The 24,994-nt window shown below is 38.6% G+C and overlaps 1 protein-coding gene across 2 annotated transcripts in view; it reads right to left on the minus strand.

Annotated features, from left to right (window-relative positions):
- The window catches only part of ADGRD1 (adhesion G protein-coupled receptor D1), a 158,468-nt gene that overhangs the window by 29,128 nt on the left and 104,346 nt on the right, over positions 1–24,994 (minus strand). For both annotated transcript variants that reach the window (XM_026859543.1, XM_026859542.1), the window contains 5 exons: positions 22,974–23,077; positions 20,086–20,197; positions 14,143–14,296; positions 7,113–7,179; positions 6,134–6,200 (listed from right to left, as the gene is read on the minus strand). In XM_026859543.1, coding sequence (XP_026715344.1) covers positions 6,134–6,200; positions 7,113–7,179; positions 14,143–14,296; positions 20,086–20,197; positions 22,974–23,077 — 504 coding nt within the window. The remainder of the gene's footprint in view (positions 1–6,133; positions 6,201–7,112; positions 7,180–14,142; positions 14,297–20,085; positions 20,198–22,973; positions 23,078–24,994) is intronic.

Raw genomic sequence — 24,994 nt, forward strand, 5'->3', positions numbered from 1 at the left:
ATCAGGCCCCCCCCCCCCCCCTCTTTTGACACTTCCTTGTGTGTGTCTCACTGACAGTTCAAGTTCATCCTGTCACTTTTGCTCCATGATCCCCGCTTCTGATGACTGCAAACAACAGCACACTCCTGCCAGCCACACAAGCACTTAACCCTAAAGCTTTCTTCCATTCCTAATTCTTTTAAGATACTCCTAGATTTTGTTTTCTGCATAATATTTTTAAAAATATGAAGATTATGTCTAAATAATATATATTAAAATACTTCCCCAAAAAATCCAGTGAAGTAAAACTGAAAAGATTAAAGCTCATTCTTCAAATTCTGAATTTCCTACATCTTACAAAAGTCAGTGAAAGTTATTAATGATAAGCACCACCAAATGAATACTCAGAATCTTGAAACCTCTCACTCAAACTGGACACGAACTCTAAGATTTGGTCATGAAAACAGCACAAGCAAGACAGTCTCAAAGGAGACAGATGGCTTTTTCTAAAAAAATTCAAAAAATAATTTCCTAGGTATTTTGGGTGTTCTAAAGTGGAAATTTAAGAAGGCCTTGAGCTTCTCTTGTGCAGTCAGTGTGACTATCCTTCCAGGGTGCCTTAGTAATATGTTTAAAAGATGAGATGAAAACAGCTGATAAAAACCAAGGTACTTGTAAAATTAGCAATGAACCATTACGCTCAAGTCCCAAAGTTCTATATTTAAATTTCCTGAACTACTTGAAAACTTTTGCTTAGGTATTTTGAGAAATCGGAGTGATCTCATCCAGCCTAAATAAACAGATTAGCTACAAATGTCTTCCTTTGTTAATGTTTCAGTAAGTAAAACACGGAGGTATTTCCACTGCCCTTATAATTGGAAACCAAAATACAGCCACTGAATTGTTCCTTCAGTGATTTTTTTGGCATCTGATGTAAATACTTTGCCAATGATTTGAACAGGAGAATGTTTAGTTGATGAAATACTCATTACGCTTTAACCTATATCAGAATGTTCAAGCTAGCAAAATAAACATTTAGATATAGCAACTGAATATAGTTCCGAATTTTACTTTTCTGAAAGGCCAGATTACCTAACAGTTGCAGTTATTTTGCCTTAAAATCACAGAGGAACTCAGAATATTTTGGATTGCAGGTACTGGCCACACTACTTTTAAAAAGAAATATAGCTGAGAACATTAGCACTTGTTTCCTAACTCACAGGATTTCTTTCAGGGCAGCTTGTCCAACCCCAGGCACTCACAAGTCTCTGTGAAATCAGCAGGAGTTGCCAGTTCCCATTATTGTAGGCTTGATCCAAAGCCCACCAGAGCCCATGGAAAGATCCCAATGACATCAGGGAGCTCTGGCTCACTGTAGTGACAACTTCATCTGACTAAAAACTGTCAGAACAGGAAGAGAGTTAAATGAGTAAAAAGGACCTCTTTCAAAATCTTTTCTCATCAAAATTTTGTCAGACCAGATACAGCAAGACAAATTCTTTCCCTCACTTAGGCTTTTTTGCAGGGGGTTCACCTAAGTTTCCTCCAAGTCTCATGAGATTTTAGTTTCTTCTTTAGTACAGTGCAGAAAAACCCCATGTGTAAAACCCTCTGATGTGGTGTGTTGCATCCTAGCCAAGAAAAGGCTTGGCAGCACAGAGGAACTACAAAAAAAAAAAAAAAAAAAAAAAAAAAAAACCTTAATTAAATCCATTGACCAGCTTTCCTCTAAAACCACAAAGTATTTTAGATTCCACTTCAGTTTTGGACAGTGGTACAGGGAGTTGTAACTGACTCTTCCAATCTGAGGTTTAGCATACTCTCTCACAGCGCGAGTCGATCTGATCCTTATCGTGACATCATTGGTAGCACACCACCGCTGCAAGTTGTTGCAGTTGCAGCCCATTGCTAGGGCACATCAGGAATCACTACTGGGTAAGATGCATTTCCAAACACAGCTAGCCAATTAAATTAGAAAGATGTTAAAATTTGGGAGGACGGTTTGGGAAAGCCTGATTCCACTTTTAGCCGTCCCAAAGCAACTACAGATAGAACAGACTAAATCGAGTTATTTTAGACATTTGTGTTCATGACTTTAAATTAATGCATTCAGTATCACACTGGTCAGCACTGAATAACAGAGCAAAACGTTGAGGTTGAAAAGGAAATACATATGAAAATAAATAATAAACATAAGGTGTACCAGATCCCTAACTTCTCTTTCCTAATATTAATCTTTAATTTTTAATTTCTTACAATCTGTCCCCTTGTTAGAAAAAATGTTGCATGCTTTCCTGTTGGTTAAGTAAGGAGAAATTTAATTTTAAAATAATGAAGAAATTTAATTTAAAATAGTAAAAGTGCTCATAACTGAATGCTAACAAGAAAAAAAAATATAAGCTTAGCAGCTGTGGTCTGTTCATTTGGGCTCTAATCCATCACAGCACTGATGTATGCACTGGATTTCAATGACTCTGAAGAATCCAACTGTTTCAGGGCCTTTAAACACTATGGGTCCAGTTCTGTCACCTTTTCCCGTGGTGAATGATGTCTAATAAGGGACAAAAATTGTCACTTTTCAATCAGTGGGCCTACCTGCAGAGTAAGATAGTATTGAACATACGGAAATTATCCCAATTCTGCACTGGTACAAAGGTACGAATACATACCACACAGCAACAGAGCTTACTAAATGATCAGCAGGTATGTGGGAGTGATTTTTTTTTTAATATATTGAATATTCATAAGCAAGTGACAACTGAAGACAGTGATGGCAATCAGCCTGGGACCCAAGTTCCATGCAGTCCCATCTGAGGACACTAGTTATGAAGCTGATGTCCCCACAGCACAGAATTGTTAGTAATACGCTAATGAAAATAATTTAGTTCCATAAAAATGCCATTTATCTGAAAGACTTGTAAAAAAAAAACAAAAAAAAACCCAAACCAAAACAAAACAAAAAAACCACCAGGAAAATAACTACTTTAAGGGAAAACAATAGAAAGGACTTGCCACTACAGCTTAGTATCTCCCCCCTGCAATGGATTGTTCAGTGTCTGCAGCACACCCACTGCTCCATGTACATTGATGCTTTTGCAGAATTTCCTTAATTTTGCCATATCTATGGAAACACACCAAGGCAGCAGATGGTTGATAATAAACAAAGCCTTCTGACAGAAGTTTTAATGTCTTGTTCCAAAAATACAGGTGCTTTGTCAAGTGCGGGGTTTTTTGTTTGTTTTTTTTTTCTGTTGAAGACACGTCCCAGGCCAACTTTGGCTGAGATTAGTCTGGTTTCAAATTAATTGCAACAGGTTGGTTTGGGTTTTTTTTTGTGAAGCTGCCTTAAGAGGATGCTATGGAGGCTTGGGTGTTGTGGCTTGGAGGATGGGGGAGAGTGATCTTTAAACTTTAAGATGCAGGTAGAAGCCAGAAGACCTACACATAGAAGGAAATATTTCCTTCACCACATCCCTTGACTCAAACCCCAAGGAAAGAGCACTTTGGGAATGGGAATTCATATAGGGCTGGGAGGTTCTGTGAATTACTCCCTAGAAAAGTATGTGTGAGTATTTTTTCCCAATCACACTCCCACCACATCATTCTGTTTTAAGGCTCCGTGATGTCTATATTGCCTGTGAGGCTGTGGCAGGACAAAAGTAGACTGTGTCTGTCTAGTCTCTAGGGAGTGGGAGTTGAAAAGAGCAGTCCCCCTGTTCTCTTCGCAGCATAACTCTTTTTCTTGGCAGAGAGAAAACGTGGATGGAAGTAGTCAAAAACTGCTTTTTGAGAAGTATTTTCAGAGCTAAACACTAGTTCATGCAATGAGTGGCTAATTTGTTATTTAAAGAGCACAGGCACACATGCACACAGAAAATAGTGTTTAGCCTTGTTATTTCCCTATAGGCACTAACACATTTTTCAGCTAGTGTATTCAATGCCCAGAGAGAATAATTTGTCAGCTAGCTTGCTGCTATTTTGGGCAGAGCTGGGTTTAGACTATTTAACAAATTGCTCTACGTGGATCAACCTTGTGAGCTCACTCTTTCTCAAAATATTTGTATCCCTACAAGAATATAACTCGAGCTACACAAACATTATATATCGTAAGCAAGAGACAGACAGATAAACCCTTACTTCCACTCGCAAGCAGCTATGCATGGAAATTGCTGAACACTGTGCTCACTCAGGTGAGTAAGCGTTTCACTGCCTGACATGTTTTTAACTAACGTCATCTTTGGACATCAGCAACTGAGAAAGATTTGATTTTACTGGTTGTATCTCGTTTCCTCCTTTGCTGCTGAGGAATGGGCACAAAGCAAGTGCTAATGTGAGATGGAGATGTTTGAATATTAGATTATTTTAATTGCTCTCCAACCCATATCTACATATCTTTGAATATAAACTCACATACAGAAGGTCCAAGGTGCAGGCCACCAAGGAATTGAGTTTGTTGAAACAAGTCCAGATCTGTTTAGCCATCTCCAACCCAATGATCAACATTTCTTATTTACATGTATATGCTTTCACTTGGGTAAAAGAAGTTCTGTCCTTACTGCACAGGGACTTTCCAGTGTTGCCATTAATAATTTGATTAAAATGCTGACATGAGACCATTTATGTCCCATCAATACAGTAATTATTTTAATTTGGTTTTTAATATATATTTATCTAGTCTAGTTTTCCAGAGGCTATATCTTGGGTGGAAGGGGTTGGACTGGGCTGGGCTGCCTATAAGAGGTGCTGGTTTCCCCGTCTCCCAGGCAGATGTTAGCATGTCCACTCAGCTGCGGTGTAATATTGCCTGTGATGGAAAAGGTCAGCCAAGGAGCCACCTTCTGCTTGCTGAATAATTATAGACATAATACAGTGGTAAACACTAGTTCTGTATGTATAGCTCTCCTTCCTTCCTTTGGCTTGTGAGCAGATTTGTGGGGTTTTCCTGGGTGATTAAATCTGGGGAAGTATCTTTGTGCTCTCCATAGAAATCCTAACTTTCTTAGGAAAGTACAAGGTACAGTCAGTGGCTCCTTTTGATGCGCTTCCATGCTAGTACTCAGGATCTTATTTTACCTGACCCTCCTTAAAGACCACAGCACTCAGTTTCTGGTATAGATTTGGGCTCACGTCTTTAAAATCTAAGTAAAGTTTTCAGGATAACCTGATTTCCCTAATCAATGAGTCTATCCCATGTTCATACTGTCACTTTGACATTATAACCTGCAGCAAAAACTGTAGAAAACCTGATCAATTAAAGTATTGGAAACAGTGCTGAAGAGGAATAATCTCCCACTTAATCCCTGCAAACACCCCTGACTCCTTAAGTAATCATAGTGATTAAGCTACAACTCACTGTAATTTAACATGTGGGCATAATTAAACTGCTGTAGAAGATTCATGTATCAGCATCGGGGCCACGAACCTGCACCCTTCCCTGGAAAGACAATGTTCATTATAGCTGGCAGAGGTGTTTGCAGCAGCCACCCGAACCCTGGCAAACGCCGTAACAGCTCTGCCTTGATCAGCTGGACAAACTGCTGCACCTGACATTGAATTCAAAATCGGAAGAACAGCACAGATTCCTTATCGCTGTAAGGCAGGTGTAGAGGCAGCTTGTCACCTTCCCTAGAGCTCACCCAAAGGGTGACAGCTCATAGGGTTGTTTTGACCGACTCTTGCTAGCTGCAGACTGCTTGCAAACTCTGCTGATGATCATCTTCACTGGCAAAAGCTTCAAAATAGCAGTGAGGTGGAATCGGACTTTCAACATTTACTGGTGCATATGCAACACAATCCACGGGGTTTGTTCTTTTGGGGGATCTTTCTGAGAATTATTAAAGCTCACAAGATTCCTTGGTTCCACACAGTTATTCCTGGCCCCAAGGTGACTGTTTCAGAATAGAGCTGTCCCAGAATTTTAGGTGGTATTATCTTGGAATAGTAAAATGAATAATGTGAGAATTAATATGTATAAAGTAATACCCAGGTGTGTACAACACAAAAATTGCAGGAGGAACAAAATAATTCTGGACCATTCAACTCTGTTGTCTCACTGTGCTGGCACAAGGGCTGACATCAGACCTCCAGCTAGTTCTGCTGTCCAGCTGACCCCGACACGCCACAAGAAAACAGCAGCATCCGTGGTTTTACCTACCAGAATTACAAACAACGCCGGTGCCACAAAAGCCCAGATTGCTCCATTCTCTAGTGAAAGCCAGCAGCTGCAGAGAAAAATCAGAGTGATTTTAGATGAAACACAGTCATTTAATTAGTAATGTTCTCAATTAAAAAAGGGAGTACAAAAAGACTGATGAATTTTAAAAGCAAGAGACATGATAGAGCATCAACAAGAAGCTCCTTTTCCCCACACACTCGGGGAATCTGAGGCAGAATCTCATTTTGATTTGTGTCTTGCAGAGTGTCGGTGACAGCTATCTGCTCCAGCTATGCCTTCAAATAGCATTAGGGGCGGAACGATGGGAAGAAAGGAAAGGTTTTATTTGCTATTTGTTGTTCTTGTATCCTGTACCACAGGCAGTTATTTCTCTGCTGTGAGCACTGTCATTGTAGCAAGAGACAAATTGAAGCCCTCCCTGCCTTGCCTGGCTGGTGCTGAGGAAGAGCCTGGGAAACATGCTGTCAGCCTCACACGTCTTTCTTACAGCAGTGACAATATAAGCTGGTTTACCACACACAAAAAACAACCTTTGCTCCAAATCTTTTGCTTACGTTATGGTAGAACTGAATCTAGATCTTCAGATGTTTAACTGCGGTTTTCTTCAAAAGGTTAAATGTCTTTAATCAAAGATTATTCTCAACTGGTTAGAAATGTTTCAGCCTGTGCTTTACTCTGTGTGTGGAGTAAGGAGGGCACTCACTGCAGGAGGCCTTGCAGAAAAAGGGAAAAATAGGCAAAACATCTCAGAAGCTTTTTGTACATCATCCCAGCAGTGAAAAGCAAATCTGAGGCTTCTAGGTCTAAGAATATGCCTACACAGCAGTCGTGGTTTTGCAGGCAACCTCATCAGAAGGATCTTGCTGATCTTTGGCCCTGTTAACAGATCTGTGAGTTTTTCTCCCCATCAGATTTTTCATCCTTATTGCACCTGGAGTGAAGACATTTTCATACTCACTTGCCACTTTCTCCGTAGCTGTCTAGGGACGATGTTGTAGAAATTACACAAATCACCAACGGACAGCCTGCAAAACGGCAAAGTCAGCGGCAATATTAGTAACAAAAGAATGTCTTCCAGTAAACTCTGCAAGTTCACCTAAATTTCATATGGACAACAAAGTAATTTTAGAATTAAGTCTAACTTGACATCCTCCTGCAGCTGTGTAGTATGTTTTAATCAATTAATGTCAGACAAATAAAATGACCTTTGAATAAAGCACCTGTTTAACAGTTAAACTGAGTTAGTGCTAATTTCACTGTGAATCGCAGTCCTTTTTCAGCCTGTTTTTTGTTTATGTAATTTTTGTGCCTTGCTGTTCAAGCAGTGATATCCTGTGAAGCACGATCAAGCTTATTTTCACCACTTTCCCCCAAGTAAGTGCACCGTGTTCAAGAATTCAAAACCATCTAGAAAACAAAGTAGGGTTTCCCACAGGAGTCCATAACAACCCGGCAAAATGGCAAAATTTAGTTATCTAGAGCATCACACACAGCAGTAAGCGGCAGTTACAAAGACAGAAGCAAATCCCGATCCCATTCAGATGCCCAACCAAGACTTATTTTAGCATAAATATGCAATAGCTCTGCAAGATTTCTGTGTTTAAAGTAGACCGTGGTTCCAGATGGGTTTTGACAGTTGCAGTGTGCTGCATCCTGGGAGGTGGCGGAGCGCTTTGCGGGATCGCAGAGGGATTACACGAGGGCAGGCGGTTCTGGGCCTGCTGTCACGGGGGGCTGCGTGTCTCCGGCCCTCAGCACCACCAGATCCTGGTGTGACACTTTAATGCAGCTTTCCAGGCCAGGAGCTAGAGAGGAAGCAAGGTTTTTCTTGCCAGCAGTTCTGAATATAGCAAACCGTCAATCCCTTTAAATATTAAATGATTGTCTGTTAATTCCTGTACGATTTAATAAACTGTGAAGGTTTGGGGTTTTACCATCTTATGGAATTTAATAACCAGGTCCCAACCAGAGTATTATACATGATAGCTTAAAGTGTCAATTTTCTTTTAAATTCCTCAGGTTTTCTGCATGAGGATTTACAAAATTCTCTGAAAAGCAATTTCTGCCTAATCTTACCAATATCCTCCCCATAAAATTCTGTAAAATTTGCCTGTAATGACAGAACTTCAATTTTTTTGAAGAAGTATTTTTATTCTGTAATGATTGTGGCTAGAAACACCTTGTATTTATAAATAAGAAAGATATTCAGTAGTTAAGCAGCAGCATCTACAGGCATTATTTAGGTCTTAGACTGAAATCCAATCTACAGGATGGAGTTTAATATCCCATAATCTTGATTCTGCTCTCCCATGTTTGTCCAAATCAGGAATAACTCCTTAGAAGTAATATTTGTGTAAGACCTAAACAAAGGCAAGATTTTAGTTTAGTATTACATTTTTCTATTAAAAAAAAAAAATAAATTCACACACACACGTGAACAAAAATCAAGAATAATTATATTCATCAGAGCAATTAAGCATGGAGATAAGCCTATCTGCTGAAACTCAGTGTGCCATGGGTGTGTAAACTGCCTGGACTGACGGTCCCACAGGTATTCCCAGTCACACCTTCTGTTGCTGAGGAGATGTTGTTGATGGGTGCTGTTTGTCTTCCGATGCAAGTTGTCTTCCTACAGCAGGGACTTTGTCACAGAAGTAAAAATACCTGTGCCCAGCTAACACTCCTTTATACTTCTAGTCTGCCTTTTTCCCCCCCCCCCCCCCAAGTCAAATGCTGATTATTCAAAGGATTTAGCATGACTATCAATTTTAAATGGCAGTGAAGAAGAAAATTAAATACAGAGTTCCTTTGGAAGATAATAAAACTTATGCAGATGAAACATAGAGCAGTCATCTGCATAAAAAAGAGCTGTTAAGTCAGTGAGAATAAAATGGTCTGCAGCCTATAGTGCAGTGTTTGCTTTTTCTTCGCGTTAACAAGATATTAAATGGATAATGGCAAGTGAGGCAGAATCAAGGTTATGTTACACTGAAATTGGAGTATTTTTCCTTTAAGAAACAACCATTCCATAAATTCCACAAAAGTTGAAAAAAAATATATATTTAGCCTAAGGGGATCATGAGATTTGATCTGGACTGAAGAATTCATATGGATTATATATTATACACAGAAATAAGTGCGTTTGCTTAATCTTTTGTCAGCAATAATTACATAACAGATGTGAACTTCAGTCTACACCCATAATAGGTAATGTTAATGTTGTGCTGGCACTGGTTATCATCCATGAAAGAATAATGGTTATATTTTTTTACTGTATCTGAATGTTTTCTCAGTTAGTAGATGCTACAGATACGCTCATCAACCCTACTTCAAGTCGCCAAATTTATGATGCAATAGACCATGCTTTCCAGAGCACAGTATCAGACAAAAATGTTCTAGCACACCTGTCTGGCAGCTGATCTATGGCACTGGTGTCATCTGTGTCTCTGCAGTCCTAGAGCATTGCAGCATCACATTTAAATGGGGTAAATCAACCCACATGGAGCTGGGTGCTGCTGCAGCGCGAGTTCTCTGGGTCCCCAAGCCAGCTAATTTAAAGTTACCTCCCAAATTCAACATCAAAATCCAGCCTGCAGAGCAGGCATAAACTCTTAATACCTGATATAGGAAGCCAAATAACACAATCCTTGCTCAGACAGAATTCTCCCTGAATTCAGCCCAGATACGGTCACTAGAGTAAAGCCTAAAATGAATGTCAGCTAGGTCCTCGTATTCAGCATTAAACTTCACATCCAATCCATTTGCTTTATGTTTCTGAGGCACTAACGATAAATAAAATGGAAAATGCTGTAAATCTGTATGCTGTATTTTGAAAGCTTCTATGTCTTCTATGCATAGCAAAAAACCAAACAGGCTATAGAAACCCTGTGGCAGACTTTGAAGCAATTTTAAGACATTAATTCTAAAAGGCTAAATATGTCATTTATCGAGAAAGATGAAACATTAGACACAAATGAAAGTGTACTTCCTTCCAATACTGAAAAGATCTACTTTACTTGATGGGAAAAAGTATATTCTCCTATTTGTTTTGTAGAAGTTAATTTTCTGTGATTTTCTTTTTCTTCTGCTGCATTATACCTTACCTGTGCAGAAGTCTGGGACTACATCAAGCAACAGCAAATAAAGAAATTTAGGTCTTTTGACAGCTCGGTACAAAATCTACACTGTAAGGCAGTCTCTAAATTAAAGGAAATTGTCTGAAATAGGAAAACAGTTAAGGCCAAAGTCCCACAGCAAAAGCTTCAGTATCTAAAACTGTATCACCAGGGTCCTACAAATGGGTAGGTGGGAAAAGTTTTGCTACAATAATCTCTGTGTGTTACGCTGAGTCACCAAGGCAACAAAGATTTTTTTTTTTTTTCCCCAATCAGTCTCAAGGTAGTTTTAAAAGTAGGGTATTATCACCTTCCTCAAAATGGTCGTCTTCTGAATTCCTGACTACTACAGTCTTTGAGGTAATTTTAGCACCCTTGGGACTAAAGATAATGCACAGGAACTTCAATCAACACTGCACATTTGGTATCCTGTCTCTGTGATTACTGTTGAATTCATTTTACAGGAGTAATATCTCAGAAATCTCAACAGATGTTAGAAGATCAGTGATACTCAGTGCAGAGTTCCTTACCCATATCTCTTCTCCTTGCCTCAAGTTTCACTTTGTCATTAATGTAGACTTTGCAAACTTTTACACATGTACCTAGCCGAGGTTTTCTGCTCAAATAATGGGTCTGGGTTTTCAAATTCAGGACTGGAGTTCGTCATTATTCAAGGAACTATGAGTTTGCAGAAGTCAAATGCATTCACACTTCAATTAAAAGCAAAGAACAAAAAAAATAACTATCTGTTTTGATTAACAGGAGATGAGACATCCTTGTCTTCAACTTCTTTCAAACCTCTTTGGTCAGTATAATAGTTAGGTGTAAAAAAATCAGCCATTTTTATCAGATACTGGTAAATGTATATTTATTATGGTCTCAGGATGGCACAAGAATGTTTGACTTCCTTTTGACAGATGCATTCAATGCAAACTTACCCTCATTTTAAGAGCCAAACAAAATAACTTTAGGACAAAACCTTTTTAGCCCCTTTCCCCAGCCTTGCAAGACTTCTATTCAGGTGCAGGGATTTTATGGCATATATATAACGTCTCTCTATTGTACGTTCATCAAGTTCATGAAGGAACAAGCCAAACTCTACCCAGTGGAACATGAGCAGACGCTGCTGCTGAAGGCAGTGCTGACACTTGATCTCGAATTAAACATTTCTACTCATCCTGACAAAAGAGAAAGTTTGGACCTGACAAACCTCAGAGTCTTTTTAAGCATTTAAGTAGTGAACACTGCACTGTGGGTTTGCTCTCTAAAAACATCATTATTCAGCAACGTCTATTACCAACTGAATGAGCATTGGAGTTACACACCAGACAGTGATTTGTGATGCTGTGGACTGAATGAAGGTTGCCCTGATACTTATCAAGAGACAACTTGGAATGCAGTTGCCTAGTTAAATTATTTCGGCGATGCTTAGACACACTTGCAGAAATGATGCGATGTCAGATATGATTAAGGAAATTCAACATTTAATTCAAATGTAAATACTTTGAGCTGTATGGAGAAATAAAGCAATTCAAACTACTTTCCAAGCAACATGGTAGATTTACTGGATTTCAGAAAACATATTTTTTTCCAAGTCATTGTAGGAATAATAATTGGAATGTGCTTTCCAAAATTAAAATATTTGTCAGAAAAGGGCTTTGGAAAGGTTTACACACGGAAATGTATTACGGTTATATGGATGACATCTTCCATTATTGGCCCCCAACAGTACCTTTCCTAGATTTAAGAAACAGAGCATTGTTAGAAGAACTGATATACAATCTTCTACTGCTGGTGCCTCCTGTATTTTGCTACATACATATATTTTGATGACAAATATCTACTGTTGGGCCTGAGGGACTATACTCCAAAACATTACTCAAAATACCACTGAAGAGACTTTTTAGCAACCACATTTAACACTCCATTGGGTTATGTACCAATAGGCTATGTACCCATTGTGCTAATCACTACTAAAGGAGTGGTAGCAATCATATTGCAATAAAATGAGCAAAATGAAACATTTAGTGCTTGTCATATTGCAGTCACATGCCATGTTTATCCTTGTGTCTTCTAAATCACTTTGTAGATCACTGTCATTTCACAAGAAATAAACCTTACAGAAAATGCCAGAAGAAAAGGGTAAAGGTGCATTGCGGCATGTATCAATCATTAAGTTATTTCCATAAGGTAATTAATGATTGATTGTAAATTGAGTTAATCAAAGCATCTGCTATAAGCAAATACCCCAGTGAATTAAATGCCAGTTCTTAATTATTTTATTAACTGTTGTAGTTTTTACCATAGTATTGCTGAAGGAGAAAGAGTTCTCGGGCTTATGAGAACATTTTCTTTGCTTTGATATGCTTGCATTTGTATTACGTGAGCTCTGGATTAAATAAAGCCACAAGAAACTTCTCTAACATCAGCAGGTTTCCCTACATTTAGTGCTGAATCTAGAAGAATCTACAAATCTCCAATGTCTTCAACCCTCAGTCTGTCTAGGTTCACTTACTTTTGGGTCTGTGTGCATGAAAAAGATTAATTACTCCACTTAGCATGTTCTGAGTAGTGGTTTTGGAAAAAAAAAAAAAAAAAAAAAAAAAAGCAAAACAGCTTAAGGTGCATATTGTTGGCATGAAAACTGGTCATTCCTTAAGAGGAAAAAAACTGTCTTAAAACAACTAGGATAAGGACACATGTATGTGATACCCTCAAACCTGTCACAGAGTAACAATGAGGGCAATGAAGAAAACTTCTAACTGACCAAAGTGCAGGTTGTCCCCTCAGTCTAGCAGATAACATGTTCACCAATGAATGTATCAGGCAGCCACTAGACAGACCTGCTAAGGAGATTTTAAAATGAAAGAGGAATAAGTGCAGAATATAAGGGCTATATTAAAAAAAGGACAAGTAGACAGGTGTTGAAATATATGTGTATGTATATAAAAAAAATATATACATATAAAAGTTAACAGCATTACTATCACCCAGATCTGCATGGTGTCATATTCCATTTTTCATTTGATTTCATTTGATCCATTTTCCATTCAATTTACATATTCCAATTATGACTGCAGTAGGTCTGTATTATTAGTATAACTGGTTTTCATTCAGCTTCCAAATGAATTGGGGGGGAAGATAATGCAGGTTTTAACATATTTTGATATTATCTTTAATTACATAGATATTCCTGTGCTATCTTTTTACATCTCTCCTTTTGACTCAGAGTATGGGTTTTTCTTCTTCTAAATGTAGAGGTTTGTCAAGCATCATTGCTGTACTTGCAAGGACGGGGGAAGCCAGCTAGCTTTCATCTGCTGTTAAGAGTGGAACAAAATAGTCAGCTTCAACTTCTCAATATGCACACAGATTATGCTTTCATTACTTTCATTTTCATTAAAAAAATTACACTTTCATTTTCATTTTAAAAGCTGTGAATTGTTATCTGTGAGATTCCTGTGTCATAGGACTACTTCTTTATTCTTAATAATAATATTAAGGTTCTATGCAGCCTTTTTCATCTAAGGATTTCAAGGCACAAAACACCAACTAATGAAGTCTTGTGATACTCCTGTGCTAACGCACCAATTTTTTTATGCATGTTTTGCGGAATACAGATAGAAGCCAGTGCTGTGAGTTAGAACCAAAAAAAGAACATACCAGTGCAATGAGACCTCCCTCCTACACTCCTGCTGTTGATTTGGTAATTAAGGATCTGTTCTGGCCCAGTGAGGTCATGGAATTCACTGCAGTGGAATTAGGTTTAGGGACTACGTATTTTAAAGTCCGATTACAATTTGACATATGCTTCTGAATATAATCTTGTCCTACAGTGAGGAGACTTAAAGCGAGCAGCTACTAAATACTTACCCCATCCAATTCCATAATAATATAAGTGCTTGCTCTCTTCTGACCCAAATACTTTGATCACCATACTGTAAAGATGAAATCCTTCCACCAGCATCCATGCAAAAGCACTCAGGAAGAAAAAATGAAGGAGAATGGCCAAGATCTTGCAAGGCACCTAAATTAAGAACAAAAGTTAATACATTACTTCGTGACGCAGTCACGCTGGTTTTTCAATTTCTTTTTTATTTCTGTATACATCTACATGTTAAATGCTAAATCACTGAAGTAAAAGTCTTAAAAACAAAGCACTAGAGAATTTAATTTTTCTACAACATTTTCAGATAGCTTCAGAGTAACAAATCCTCTTGTCTTTTAACCAAAACTAAAACCATTGCCAAACATGATATGGAAATCCAAACAGATTATTTATTTATAGTAGTAGGAGCAATACTCCTACTAAAGCTTACAAAACATTTAAGAATCCAAAACTGAAGGGCTGACATCCTGTTGCTGAGCCTGTAGTAAATATAGGAGAGTCAAAGAAGTGGAGGTACGGGCATTCCTGTTCTGGATGGTAGAAAACCCAGCACAAATTAAATCGCATTGTATTCCAGTGTCTGTCTGTCCTGGTTAGAAATTCTCTAAAAGTCTCATATGCTCCTCCATCAGCAATACTAACATAGACATTTCAAAAAATTATAGCAAGTTACCATTGGCTCTCGAGTCCTAATTGCTATATGATGGGCATCTAAGTTACTCACCTATTTGAATTCTTAATTTCCCACAGTCTAAAGTACGTACCAACTGCATACAATGTCATATTTGAGAAGACACGTCTAGTGGTTAAGGTAAGGAACTGATATTCTTCCTTGTAGGGAGTTGTAGGACTTCCTTGTACAGACAATTAAAATACTCCTTGATAGTTCTTAATTCACTATGTGCTATCCAGACTCTACAAATAGGAGCTAATATGAAAGTCTAAAGCGACAGCAAAATACTGTCTAGGAAGTGAGCCCACCTGGTCTAAACTGTATTATCTGCTTCAATTTAGAACTAGAACGTGATTCAAAGTGAAACAAATGTTGTCCCAAAAGAGAGGAATGCCATGACAAAGGCAATGCAGCAAGGAGTAAAAACCTCTTGAGTCCTGTTCACACCACCTCAGTGCTTCTGGCCCACTGCAGCCTACAGGAGATGTAGTCTGGGCTTAAGACCTGGATTCTACTTAAATTGCACCTCAAAGAGATCTTTACATCTCTAAATTTCCTATCAGCCTCCCTTATGACAAGAGGAAAACCTAATCCTTTCTTCTTCCCCACTCCTCACGTATTTGCATAGCACATTCTCCTTTCCCCACTAATTGCTTTTCGAGGATGTCTCACCACAAGTGGTTTCCCTTATCATACAGTAATTGAACAGATGTGACTGCCAATGATCTTACCACAAGATAACCTTGTTTGGTTTGCTTTCAGTTAAGGCACATTTTAAACACGCTCTTGGAATGAGTCCCAGCTATAGCTCAGTTTTGCATCTTGTAGCATACTGATGATGGTCATTCTGCTCTGTAGCTGTAACATCCCTTCTGTGACACCTACAGAATTTTCAGAGGGGCTGCTTGCGTGCAGTCCATGTAAATGGGAAGACTTTTTTTTTTTTTTTTTCTTCTTCTTCAAGGTTTCACTTCATCACCTGGACAAGTCACTGTAATGTAACAAGGCAGGTGTAGTCTCTGTGATGAGGAAGCATTACCAGTAGGAACCAGTTTGCTGCCACAGTGATCTTCAGATGTTAATCATTAGTTCCTTTTGTTGCATGAGTTTAGCTGCCCTGAGCTGGAATTTTATTCTTTTTGTTGATGGTTCAGGATTTTGTACACTAATGAAAATTATGATTTGGGGACTTGTTAGTATAATGAAAATTGAAGCTTTCCCATACCTTGTCGCTCATACTCAGCTGGTTCTGTGCTAGCACAAGGACATTGTAATGCAAATCCACTGTGACTACACATATTAAAAAGCAATAATTTTGGGTTTAGTTGATGTAAGTGAGATCTGTAACTGGTTTAGTATTTCACAATGTTCGGTGACATATAACTAAATCAGATTTGCTTATTGACAAAAACTGTAAAAACCTTTCCAGTTAATTTAAGGCTACATAAGGCTATAGATTTCATAAGGCTATGAAATCCATTTTAATGCCTTTTGATTTCTACCAGAAGATTAGTCCATGGAAATAAAAATGCAACATAAAGCTGACTTACAAGCTAGTTCAGTCAAATGGATACTTTCCAATTTTTGAGTAGCCAAACAATATGAATCACAAAACAGCAGAAAAATAAAACATAGTGAAGTAGCAGGAGGCTGGTCTGTATATAATTTTGTGTAATACTGAGTTGAAGATTTTACATAAAATCCATAGCAAAGTTGTTACTCATTCTGTATTTCTGCCTCAATTATTACTTTGAAGACACTCTTAAACGACATAATTGCCTTCTTGAAAAAGGCATTGAAAAGCTGAGACTTTATATATTAAAACCAAGCAGGTGTCCCTTGCTGTATCATATGGTGCACACTACTTTTGGTAGAATGCCTCTGAAAAGATAGATCTCATTACTGTTACTCTTAGAGTTGACTACTTGTGAGTCTGTGGAAATAGAAAAATCAGTCCAGCCTACAGCAAGGCCTATCATAACTGTTGAGAAAGTAACACAGATTCTTAGAAAGGCCTCTTGGAAAGTAAGTCATTTGTTTACTGAGGACAGTCTGGAAACAGATAGGTAAATTTGCATACATTCTCTAAATTCAACTTGTAATAGTGTTTTCAATTTAAGTGGCAATCTTACAGCATTACACAGAACCATTCTACAGAACCAGAGAAGTCATTAGACTGGCATGCGGATAGCAAAGATATCTCAGGGGCTTGGCAGTATAGAAAGAAAATGCTATATGTGAAGATATTTGCTTTCTCTACAAGAAAGATATTCTGGTTTCAGGAATAATTGCCTTCCTGGAATATGCCATGATCATTTAGGACTACTGTTTTAGCACTACTGATGTTAGGTATCAAAGACCAGCTTTTAAATTAAAAAAAAAAAAAAATATCTTGGATGTATTAGAAACATCAAAGTCCTATTCATGGAAATACGAGTTTTGTGGTTAAAAATTACTTTTGCTCTACAAAAGGAAAATAGCTGTAGTATAAATTGTAAATGATTAAATAATACATCTGAAATTACCAGGAGATTACTGTATGCCATATCTGCAATCAAAACCTAAACATCCCTAGAGACGGAGATGGGAAAGAGATGGAGAGTCTAAAGGCAGGCATGCAAGAAAGGATGCCGGCTCATGGCCTGTTTCTATGCTGTCATTCCCCACTGCATTCCATTTTCTCAAGCAAACTGGTACACACTTACAAACTGTTTAGCACTAGGTACAGCCATCTTTGGCAGAAGCAGATTAAGACATTTACACCTTCTAGTGTAAATACTGCCTCCCTCTTTTTGTAACTACCATTTAGCAGTCCATTTAAAGCAGCAATTAAAGGTACTAAAACTGATGTCAAAGCTGGTGAGAGCATGCAGGGGTAAGGACACAAGACTAATAAAGAGGATGAAACACAACACCCCTGACCACAAGAGTATAAAATAATGAAAATAAAAGTGTAGCAGATAGTATGTACATCATGCTTTTCAACTTTAAGATCTTTACAGTATTGTGTCCTACAATTACTGCTTTTACAGAGGAGACAGGGCTGAAACATCCATGGATTCTGTGAAGTGTTTCACTTAGGAAAGCTTGTGGCATAAAGCAGGTCTTGCTTTCTGTGTGCTATTGTTTCAATTTAACTAAAGTAAATTTTGGGTAAGTTCAAGAGAAATGAAAATATGCACCGAATAAACTGCAACTTGTCTCTGTGAGCATCTTGCAAGCTTAGCTACATCTGCTTAAGTAAACAAGCGAGAGGTCTGTGTGTGGACAAGGCACGTTATAGAGGTGGACACTGGGTCTCTTAAAGAACATGGGCTTTACCTACAAACAACTGAAAACAGGAAACTCAACTAGTATTTCATAGTATTTTAAAAGATTGGAGGTGATGCTGGACTTGATAAGGTGTAAAGAGGCTTTTAGACATTATCTGAAGTGACTCAGTTGGATTGTCAAAAAATACAGAATGGATGGAAAAGGAAAAACTGAGAATAAGACACCCTGTTATGCTGACCAAACATTTTGCTGCCCTCAAGCCCATGTTCTTTCAGCAGACTTTTAGCTCTATTCTTAGAGAGGATTATTTTAATGCCTGGTTTCCACTGTCTTCACTTTCAAGTTCTATCTGTTGCTGCTCTCCACTGTCTCCATTTCATTTTCTTTCTAAACCATTCCCTATCATTTTCTCCCTTGCACATCATCTTACTCATTCAGGACCTACCTTAATGTTAAACAGCAAAGGAGTATGAGCTTAGTTTTACAAAGTGCTTTTAGATCCTCAGTTAATAATAGCCTATGTAAAATCAGACTTTATTGTTATTTATACATTTAACAGATGTTCAAGGGATCCCATTTGAGCTGAATATAAATTTAAGTAGCTGTTGTACTGGCAAAATAAAGAGTGTGCAAACCTTGTATTTGCTTGTACTGAGAATGAAAAGAATAAAAGATTAATAGAAACTGCTCACTGCTTGTCAAAAGTAATATGGAGCAACATCTGGTCACCAAAGCAGCCAAGATTTGTCCATTACAAAAAAAAGAGCACAGTGGAAGACTGTGTTAAAATCAGGTTTTCTTTCTGCTTTTTACAGGTGGCACTTACCATCAACAGTCCTTACGTTACTTTAAAGGACATTTTTTAAACACAACGGTGGAAACAAATTGGTTTTACTGGTATGTAATACTGTTAACTTGGCATATTCGTCTTAATCTAACCCAGCTGGTTTAGATGCCAGTTTTAACGGTTTAGATCTTGGTACGCTGCATAAGGAATTCCCACCTGTAGTAGCAGATCCAGAAAATCAATCTGTAATTTCAAGTTCCAATCTATGTGATCAGACAGAAAAAGCCTATAAATGCACAGAGCTTAACTACCATGTAAGCAATATGAAGGTGTTTGTCATTTGCTTAAGTGGTTGCCTTAGATGCCCAGAGGAGTATATACATGTTTTATGACACTAAGGATCTCAGATTAAACTCTTACGCAGCGATATTTAGAGCTAATGCTTTCCCACCACCTCTGGCTAATTAAGCAATATTTGCTATACTTTTCTCTTTGATTATTCAGGTCAAATAAACATGAATGCTACCTTAAAACAATCTAAATTTCCAGAGTAGAGATCAGGATTAATAGATCCGCTCTTCAGAAAAGAGTGTATTCTACCACACAAATAAAACTTTATGAGCAAAAACCAAAGACCTTCTGTTTTGCTCTTCAAGAATGCAGAAGAAATTACCACAGCTCCATCAGGAAGCTTATTACTTTCCAACAGGAATAAGATGACTTTTTAATGTGGACAAAGAAAGGTAAAGCAGAGAATTGATTTAAAAAACCACACACACGCCCCTCCCAAAAAAACCAACCTAAAACCTTAACAGAAGTACAAATACCTTACCTAGATACAAAGTTCATACAATTTTCTCCAATACAGAGTTCCTACAGTTTTCAATACAGAGAATGGATGAGAGAAAGCATAAGCCATGTCAGGCAGAAGCCACACAACTGACCTGTACTCCGTTACTGTGGTGATTTTTCCATTTGATGGGTGCATAGCTCTAAGTTTTGCAAACATACTATGATAACAGTATCTGGATGCACAGAAGGTTTTATCCAGTGTTGGAGGAGGTCATTTTTGGCTAAGGCCAGTGTTAAAAAATAGAGGATCTCGTATGAAAGACAATTTCTTACATGTGGTATGTGGCATTCATTCCACAAACATGCCCTGCAAAAACCACAACCACTCCTTTTAGCACTTACTGTTCCAGGGCTGAACTGAAAGCTGGTGAGAAGCAGGATCTGAGCCACCAAGACAGCAAAGGACAGATTGGCATGGATATGATAGCGCTGGTTGCGGATGGTGCTGACAGACCTGGCAGAAGATAGAAAGACACATGAATAAAACAATATTCCAAGAAGCATGAGCTATTGGTGATTTATCAGCAAGCATTTTGATTGGGTTTTGGTCATTCGTTTTGGTGGCATCATCATGATGTCTTTCGAGCACTTCTTCCACCAGGATGGAGTGTTACCTAACTGGTTTCTTAATATTCTGCTGCCATCCTGAAGGCAGCTGAATGACTGACTTGCATATTAACTAGCTCTGCTGATTACTTGTGATAGAACATTACCAAAGGGCTTGATTCTGAACGGTGCTGTGCTGTCAAGGAAATCAGCTCTGCACCTCACGGAAAGCATACTGCACCTTGTGCCATCTAGCCCACACTATGTCCCAGAGTTTCTGGTTTTGTTTTGTTGGTATTTGCCTGTACTAGAAATGAGGGAACATGAAAAGACATTGGTTACAATTTTATCTTTTCTATTACCAGCTTTTGAGCACAGGAACAATAGCTACTTGTATGGATGGGCAGTGCCTATCTTGACAGAGACCTGACCTTGATTACAACATAATTTGAATATATCTCTCCTGGCTTTTCAAAAAACAGCTGGAAATCTGACAAGAACATGCTTTCCTGGGAGTCTTCTGACCTCGTACTTCTGTTCTCATCCAGAAATACTAAGTAGGAATCAAAATCAAAACATTTATCTGAACATTTCAGGCCTTTTGCATAATTTTATTCTTCTCTTTAAAAAAAAAAATAAAAATAATAGCATTACTGATAACAGGTTTTCTATTTCAATCCATACTGCCTGTCAGCCCCTGCCATCAGCTTTAATCATTTCAGGAGACCTAGATGGTTTGGCTATGTGAACGGCAGTGCTTTCTCCACACTCCCATCTTTTTGTTGTATCACACTGGACGGTGATGATTTTCTGTAGCCGCTAGTGACACATCGTGCATGCTCCCTGCAGCAGGGTGGCCCAGACTGGACAATGCAGACAATGGTTTGCTGTCAGCCCTGCTCTTCCCACACTGCTGCAGCCAGTGCTCCGTTAGAAGGGAGTGAAGGGGGAGACGACAAGAACTCAATGTCCTAAAAGTAATTCAAAGATATATGTTGTGCTGCCTGGTACCAATGGCTTTCTAATAAGAAACTCCATGTAGTCGCAAACTGGAACATCATTCCCCAGAAGTCAATCAGGACTGCCCTCCTGGGAAGTGGCTGTCGTTGCCAGTACGCAAAGAACTTGCCAGATTCCTCTCCACTTACCTCATGGTCATCTAACACCACATTGCAAAATTTCACTTCAGCTGTTTAATGAGGCCCTGTTCTCCAGTGAAACCTAATCAAATCATTTTTAATTGGCAGTTTGAATGATCCTATACGTAGGTGGGGTGCTTAACCTTGTGACAGTCAGCTGGGTCCAAGCTCTGTTTCCAAATCTTCTGTTTGACTCCAGTTTCTCGAGGAGTTTTCATCCCCGCTGCAGCAATACCATCTCCTTTTGCTCCTTTTTCCTTCCTAAACGCTACAACATCCAGTTTTGCACTCAGACAAAAATGGAGCAGATCATTCCCCTTAGCCTAAACATGCCAACAGCTCAATGCCAGATAGGCAGACGTTGGACTTATTTAGAGTGGATTTTGCCACGCGTTACACACTTCATCCAAGTATGACCAACAGAGATCTTGAGACTTGGAAATAATACAGGGTTTGGAACAAACAAACATTGCAAACAGTTTACTGGGTTTCAGCAAGTCCTTTTTCCTAGAAACTGGCCTCTTAACAGGATGTCCAAAAGACATGCTTAGGCACAGAAATCAAAAATTGAACTCTTGAGTAGGACGAACATGGTTTAGTGTGTGAAAGGAGACAAGAATGCCATTGCTCGCTGTGCTCCCAATCTGCTGCGCAACCTCAGACAAGTTCCTTCACCCTTTTTCAGGTTTCCTATTTTGTATTTAGACAGAAACCTCTATGAAAGCTTTTTGAGAAATGTTTGTATCAAGCCCTGCTGGGCATCACACTCAACTGTCTACTGGAATATAAACTGGCATAAAGACCCTAAATGTCCCATGGCAGAAACCTTCCCGGTGCAGAGAGCCCTTGAAGGGGCTGTTAGAGGCAGGAGGCTGCAGAGATCCAGAGGATTTAAACATAAGCCATGGAGTGAATTTCACACTGCCTATAGTGTCCTTCATCCTACAACACATTAGAAAACTAGCCTAACAGAGAACAGCAAGATTCTTGAACATAAATGTGGGTTGTATGATGTAATTGTATACAGCTGTATGAAACAAAAGCAAGGTAGCTAATTTCAGCTGAGCCTTCCTTCCTGGGCAGACTTTTACAAGCACAATGCCAAGACAAGACAGTTGAAAAGCACTGACTGTACACTGCAAGCAATCCCAAGATGTACGTAAAGGGTGAAGAATGGGTGATACTCTCGTCCTTGTTCATATTGTACTTGTTTTGAGCTCCAGACCAAGCCCTCCTACAGCCTCCTTGCAAGATTCCCGAACTACAGCAAAATGTGGAGAGTTTAAAAACAATCCCAAAATCCCTCATAGGATGGAAATACCTTGCTATATAAAGAGCATCTCATTTCAGGAAATGAAAGTAATTTAGAAATAACCAACCAACTGTTACTAATACATGTGCAGAATCTAATTAAGGAAGGTTGTAGAATTAATAGCCTTTATTTTATCCTGAGCACCTGAAAAGATCCTAACCAGTGGCCTGAAATGCACTGCTTGGCTTTCTGCATGACAGTTGCTCAGCAGGTATTAAGTTAAAATTACTCACGACAATATAGCAAATGTGACCAGTGTGATCGTCAGGCAGAAGATGGACAGAGCACAGCCAATGTAAGTGATGGAGGAGAGGGCCACCTGGTGTTCTCTTGTTAACTGTACAGAAAGAAAATAAAAAAATAAATTTTTAAAAAAAAAGAAATAAAAACTATTAATTGATTTATTACACTACAGAGCCACAGGTCAGCCCCCCTGCACATGGCATTTCCTCCTCCATCCGCCCAAATATAAACTGATGTTCACAATCCTTCACTGCTCTTTCTAACGCGGGAAATGAAGATCCAACCCCAAACTCAGCTGCGCAGTCAGGGCATCCACATGTCCATGGCATTTTGATTCCCTCTTTCATTTCATAAATCAGTATTTCCTCAGAATAACTTTGTTTCTCTGCTGCTGCAGTATCGTCAAGCCTGAGATTCGAGCAGTTTGTTAGGCTGCCCAAACAGTATCAGCAATGGGATCTTTCACAGCTCGCAGGGCACTTTGCTAATGCTCTCATGCTGCAATTATTTACATCATTGTGCAAATACCAGAAGTGCTTCACAGCAGTGAGAACTGACAAACCAAGATAACCCATAAATCACAGGCCATTTATAGCCCACTTGTTCCGTTTAATGTATCACGTTTTCAGTGCCTGTTGAAGGAGCTGGACTGACATCTACAGAATGGAAAAACCACAGAAAAGACCCAGCATGAGCACTCACAGTGTAAGACTCTCATCTTAGCCTCTGTTTTTATCTACAGGAACATTTTGTAGAAGTAATTCGATTTTCATGAGCATTTAATCTGTAACTCCGTAGTGCCTGCCACCAGGATCTATGTTAAAACCTGGATAGATTCAATGGGGAGGGACAGTGCGTTTTGATCATTCATTTGAAATTAATCAGAAAGTATGCTTTAATTTTCCATGCAATTTATTATAAAAGAACGACAAAAAAGCCACACCCAACAAAGGGAGCCAGGCAGTATTAATATATAAGAAGAACAGAACTAGGCAGGAAAATGTTTTCTCATCTCAGAAGAATTTTCAAACATTTTTCTGGGCTTGAATTTGGATAGAGCTGACATTTTCATAAACTGAACATTTGGGGGGGAAAAAAAGCAGTCAATCAAAAGTTTTAATTTTGATGCTTGGAATACTGTTTTTATTTCAACATCTATTCACTATAAATTAAATCCCTAGCTAAAAACTCATTCAACATATTTATTTATTCTGAAAAATACTGAAAGTAACAATATATTTTCCATTTTTTTTACAGTCACTCTATCTAATAAAAACAATAAATCCTTTCTCACAGTTTGGAATTTTATATTATTTTCCCCACACACAATAAAAATCCCCCCCCCCTCAAGTATTTCATTAGAGATTATCAAACCCAACCAGTTCTACCAATAAACTTCTCATTAAAATTCCTTTTAAAGGAGAGAAATAACATGCCATGTAGTTATGAGGAAAAAAAGTAATTTTAAATACAGACAAACCCGATGTGGTTTATATATACATTTTTCTTGTAATTATCTGCCAACAGTATCAGCTCACGTGCAGTAAGTTTTACAGCAGGGTAGATTGTGGGTCACTCAGCAATCTGAGAACTACTAAGTGATGCAGCAGCAGCATTAAAGACAACTGTTGCTATGGTGTTACCGTTCCTAGGAAATATGATGCAGCTCTTTAGTATTTTTTCTCTTTCAGCCAAAGATACATTTCTTTTCCCTGACTTGGACAGCATCGATTACAGAAACAAAAGGGTTCTGTGTGCTAAACCAGCTTAAAAGGTCCATATAATTTCTACAAAAGAGATCCGATCCTCCCTTATCCCCCAGAGAAGCCATGTATAGCCATTCTTCAGATTATTCCTGAAATAGGAATAACCTGTGTGGCAAATTAGGCAGTTTAGAGGTGATTTCCTCATCAGGGATATTCACATCCAAAATGCACAAACCTTCTTTCCTGATTGCTCCAATACACATCCCTTTTTCTTGCTACAGGTAGCTTGCAGTTCGGGGGGGGGG

The sequence above is a fragment of the Athene cunicularia genome (genome assembly GCF_003259725.1).
Source record: "Athene cunicularia isolate RWA chromosome 15 unlocalized genomic scaffold, athCun1 chr15_part1, whole genome shotgun sequence".
Taxonomy (NCBI): Eukaryota; Metazoa; Chordata; class Aves; order Strigiformes; family Strigidae; genus Athene; species Athene cunicularia.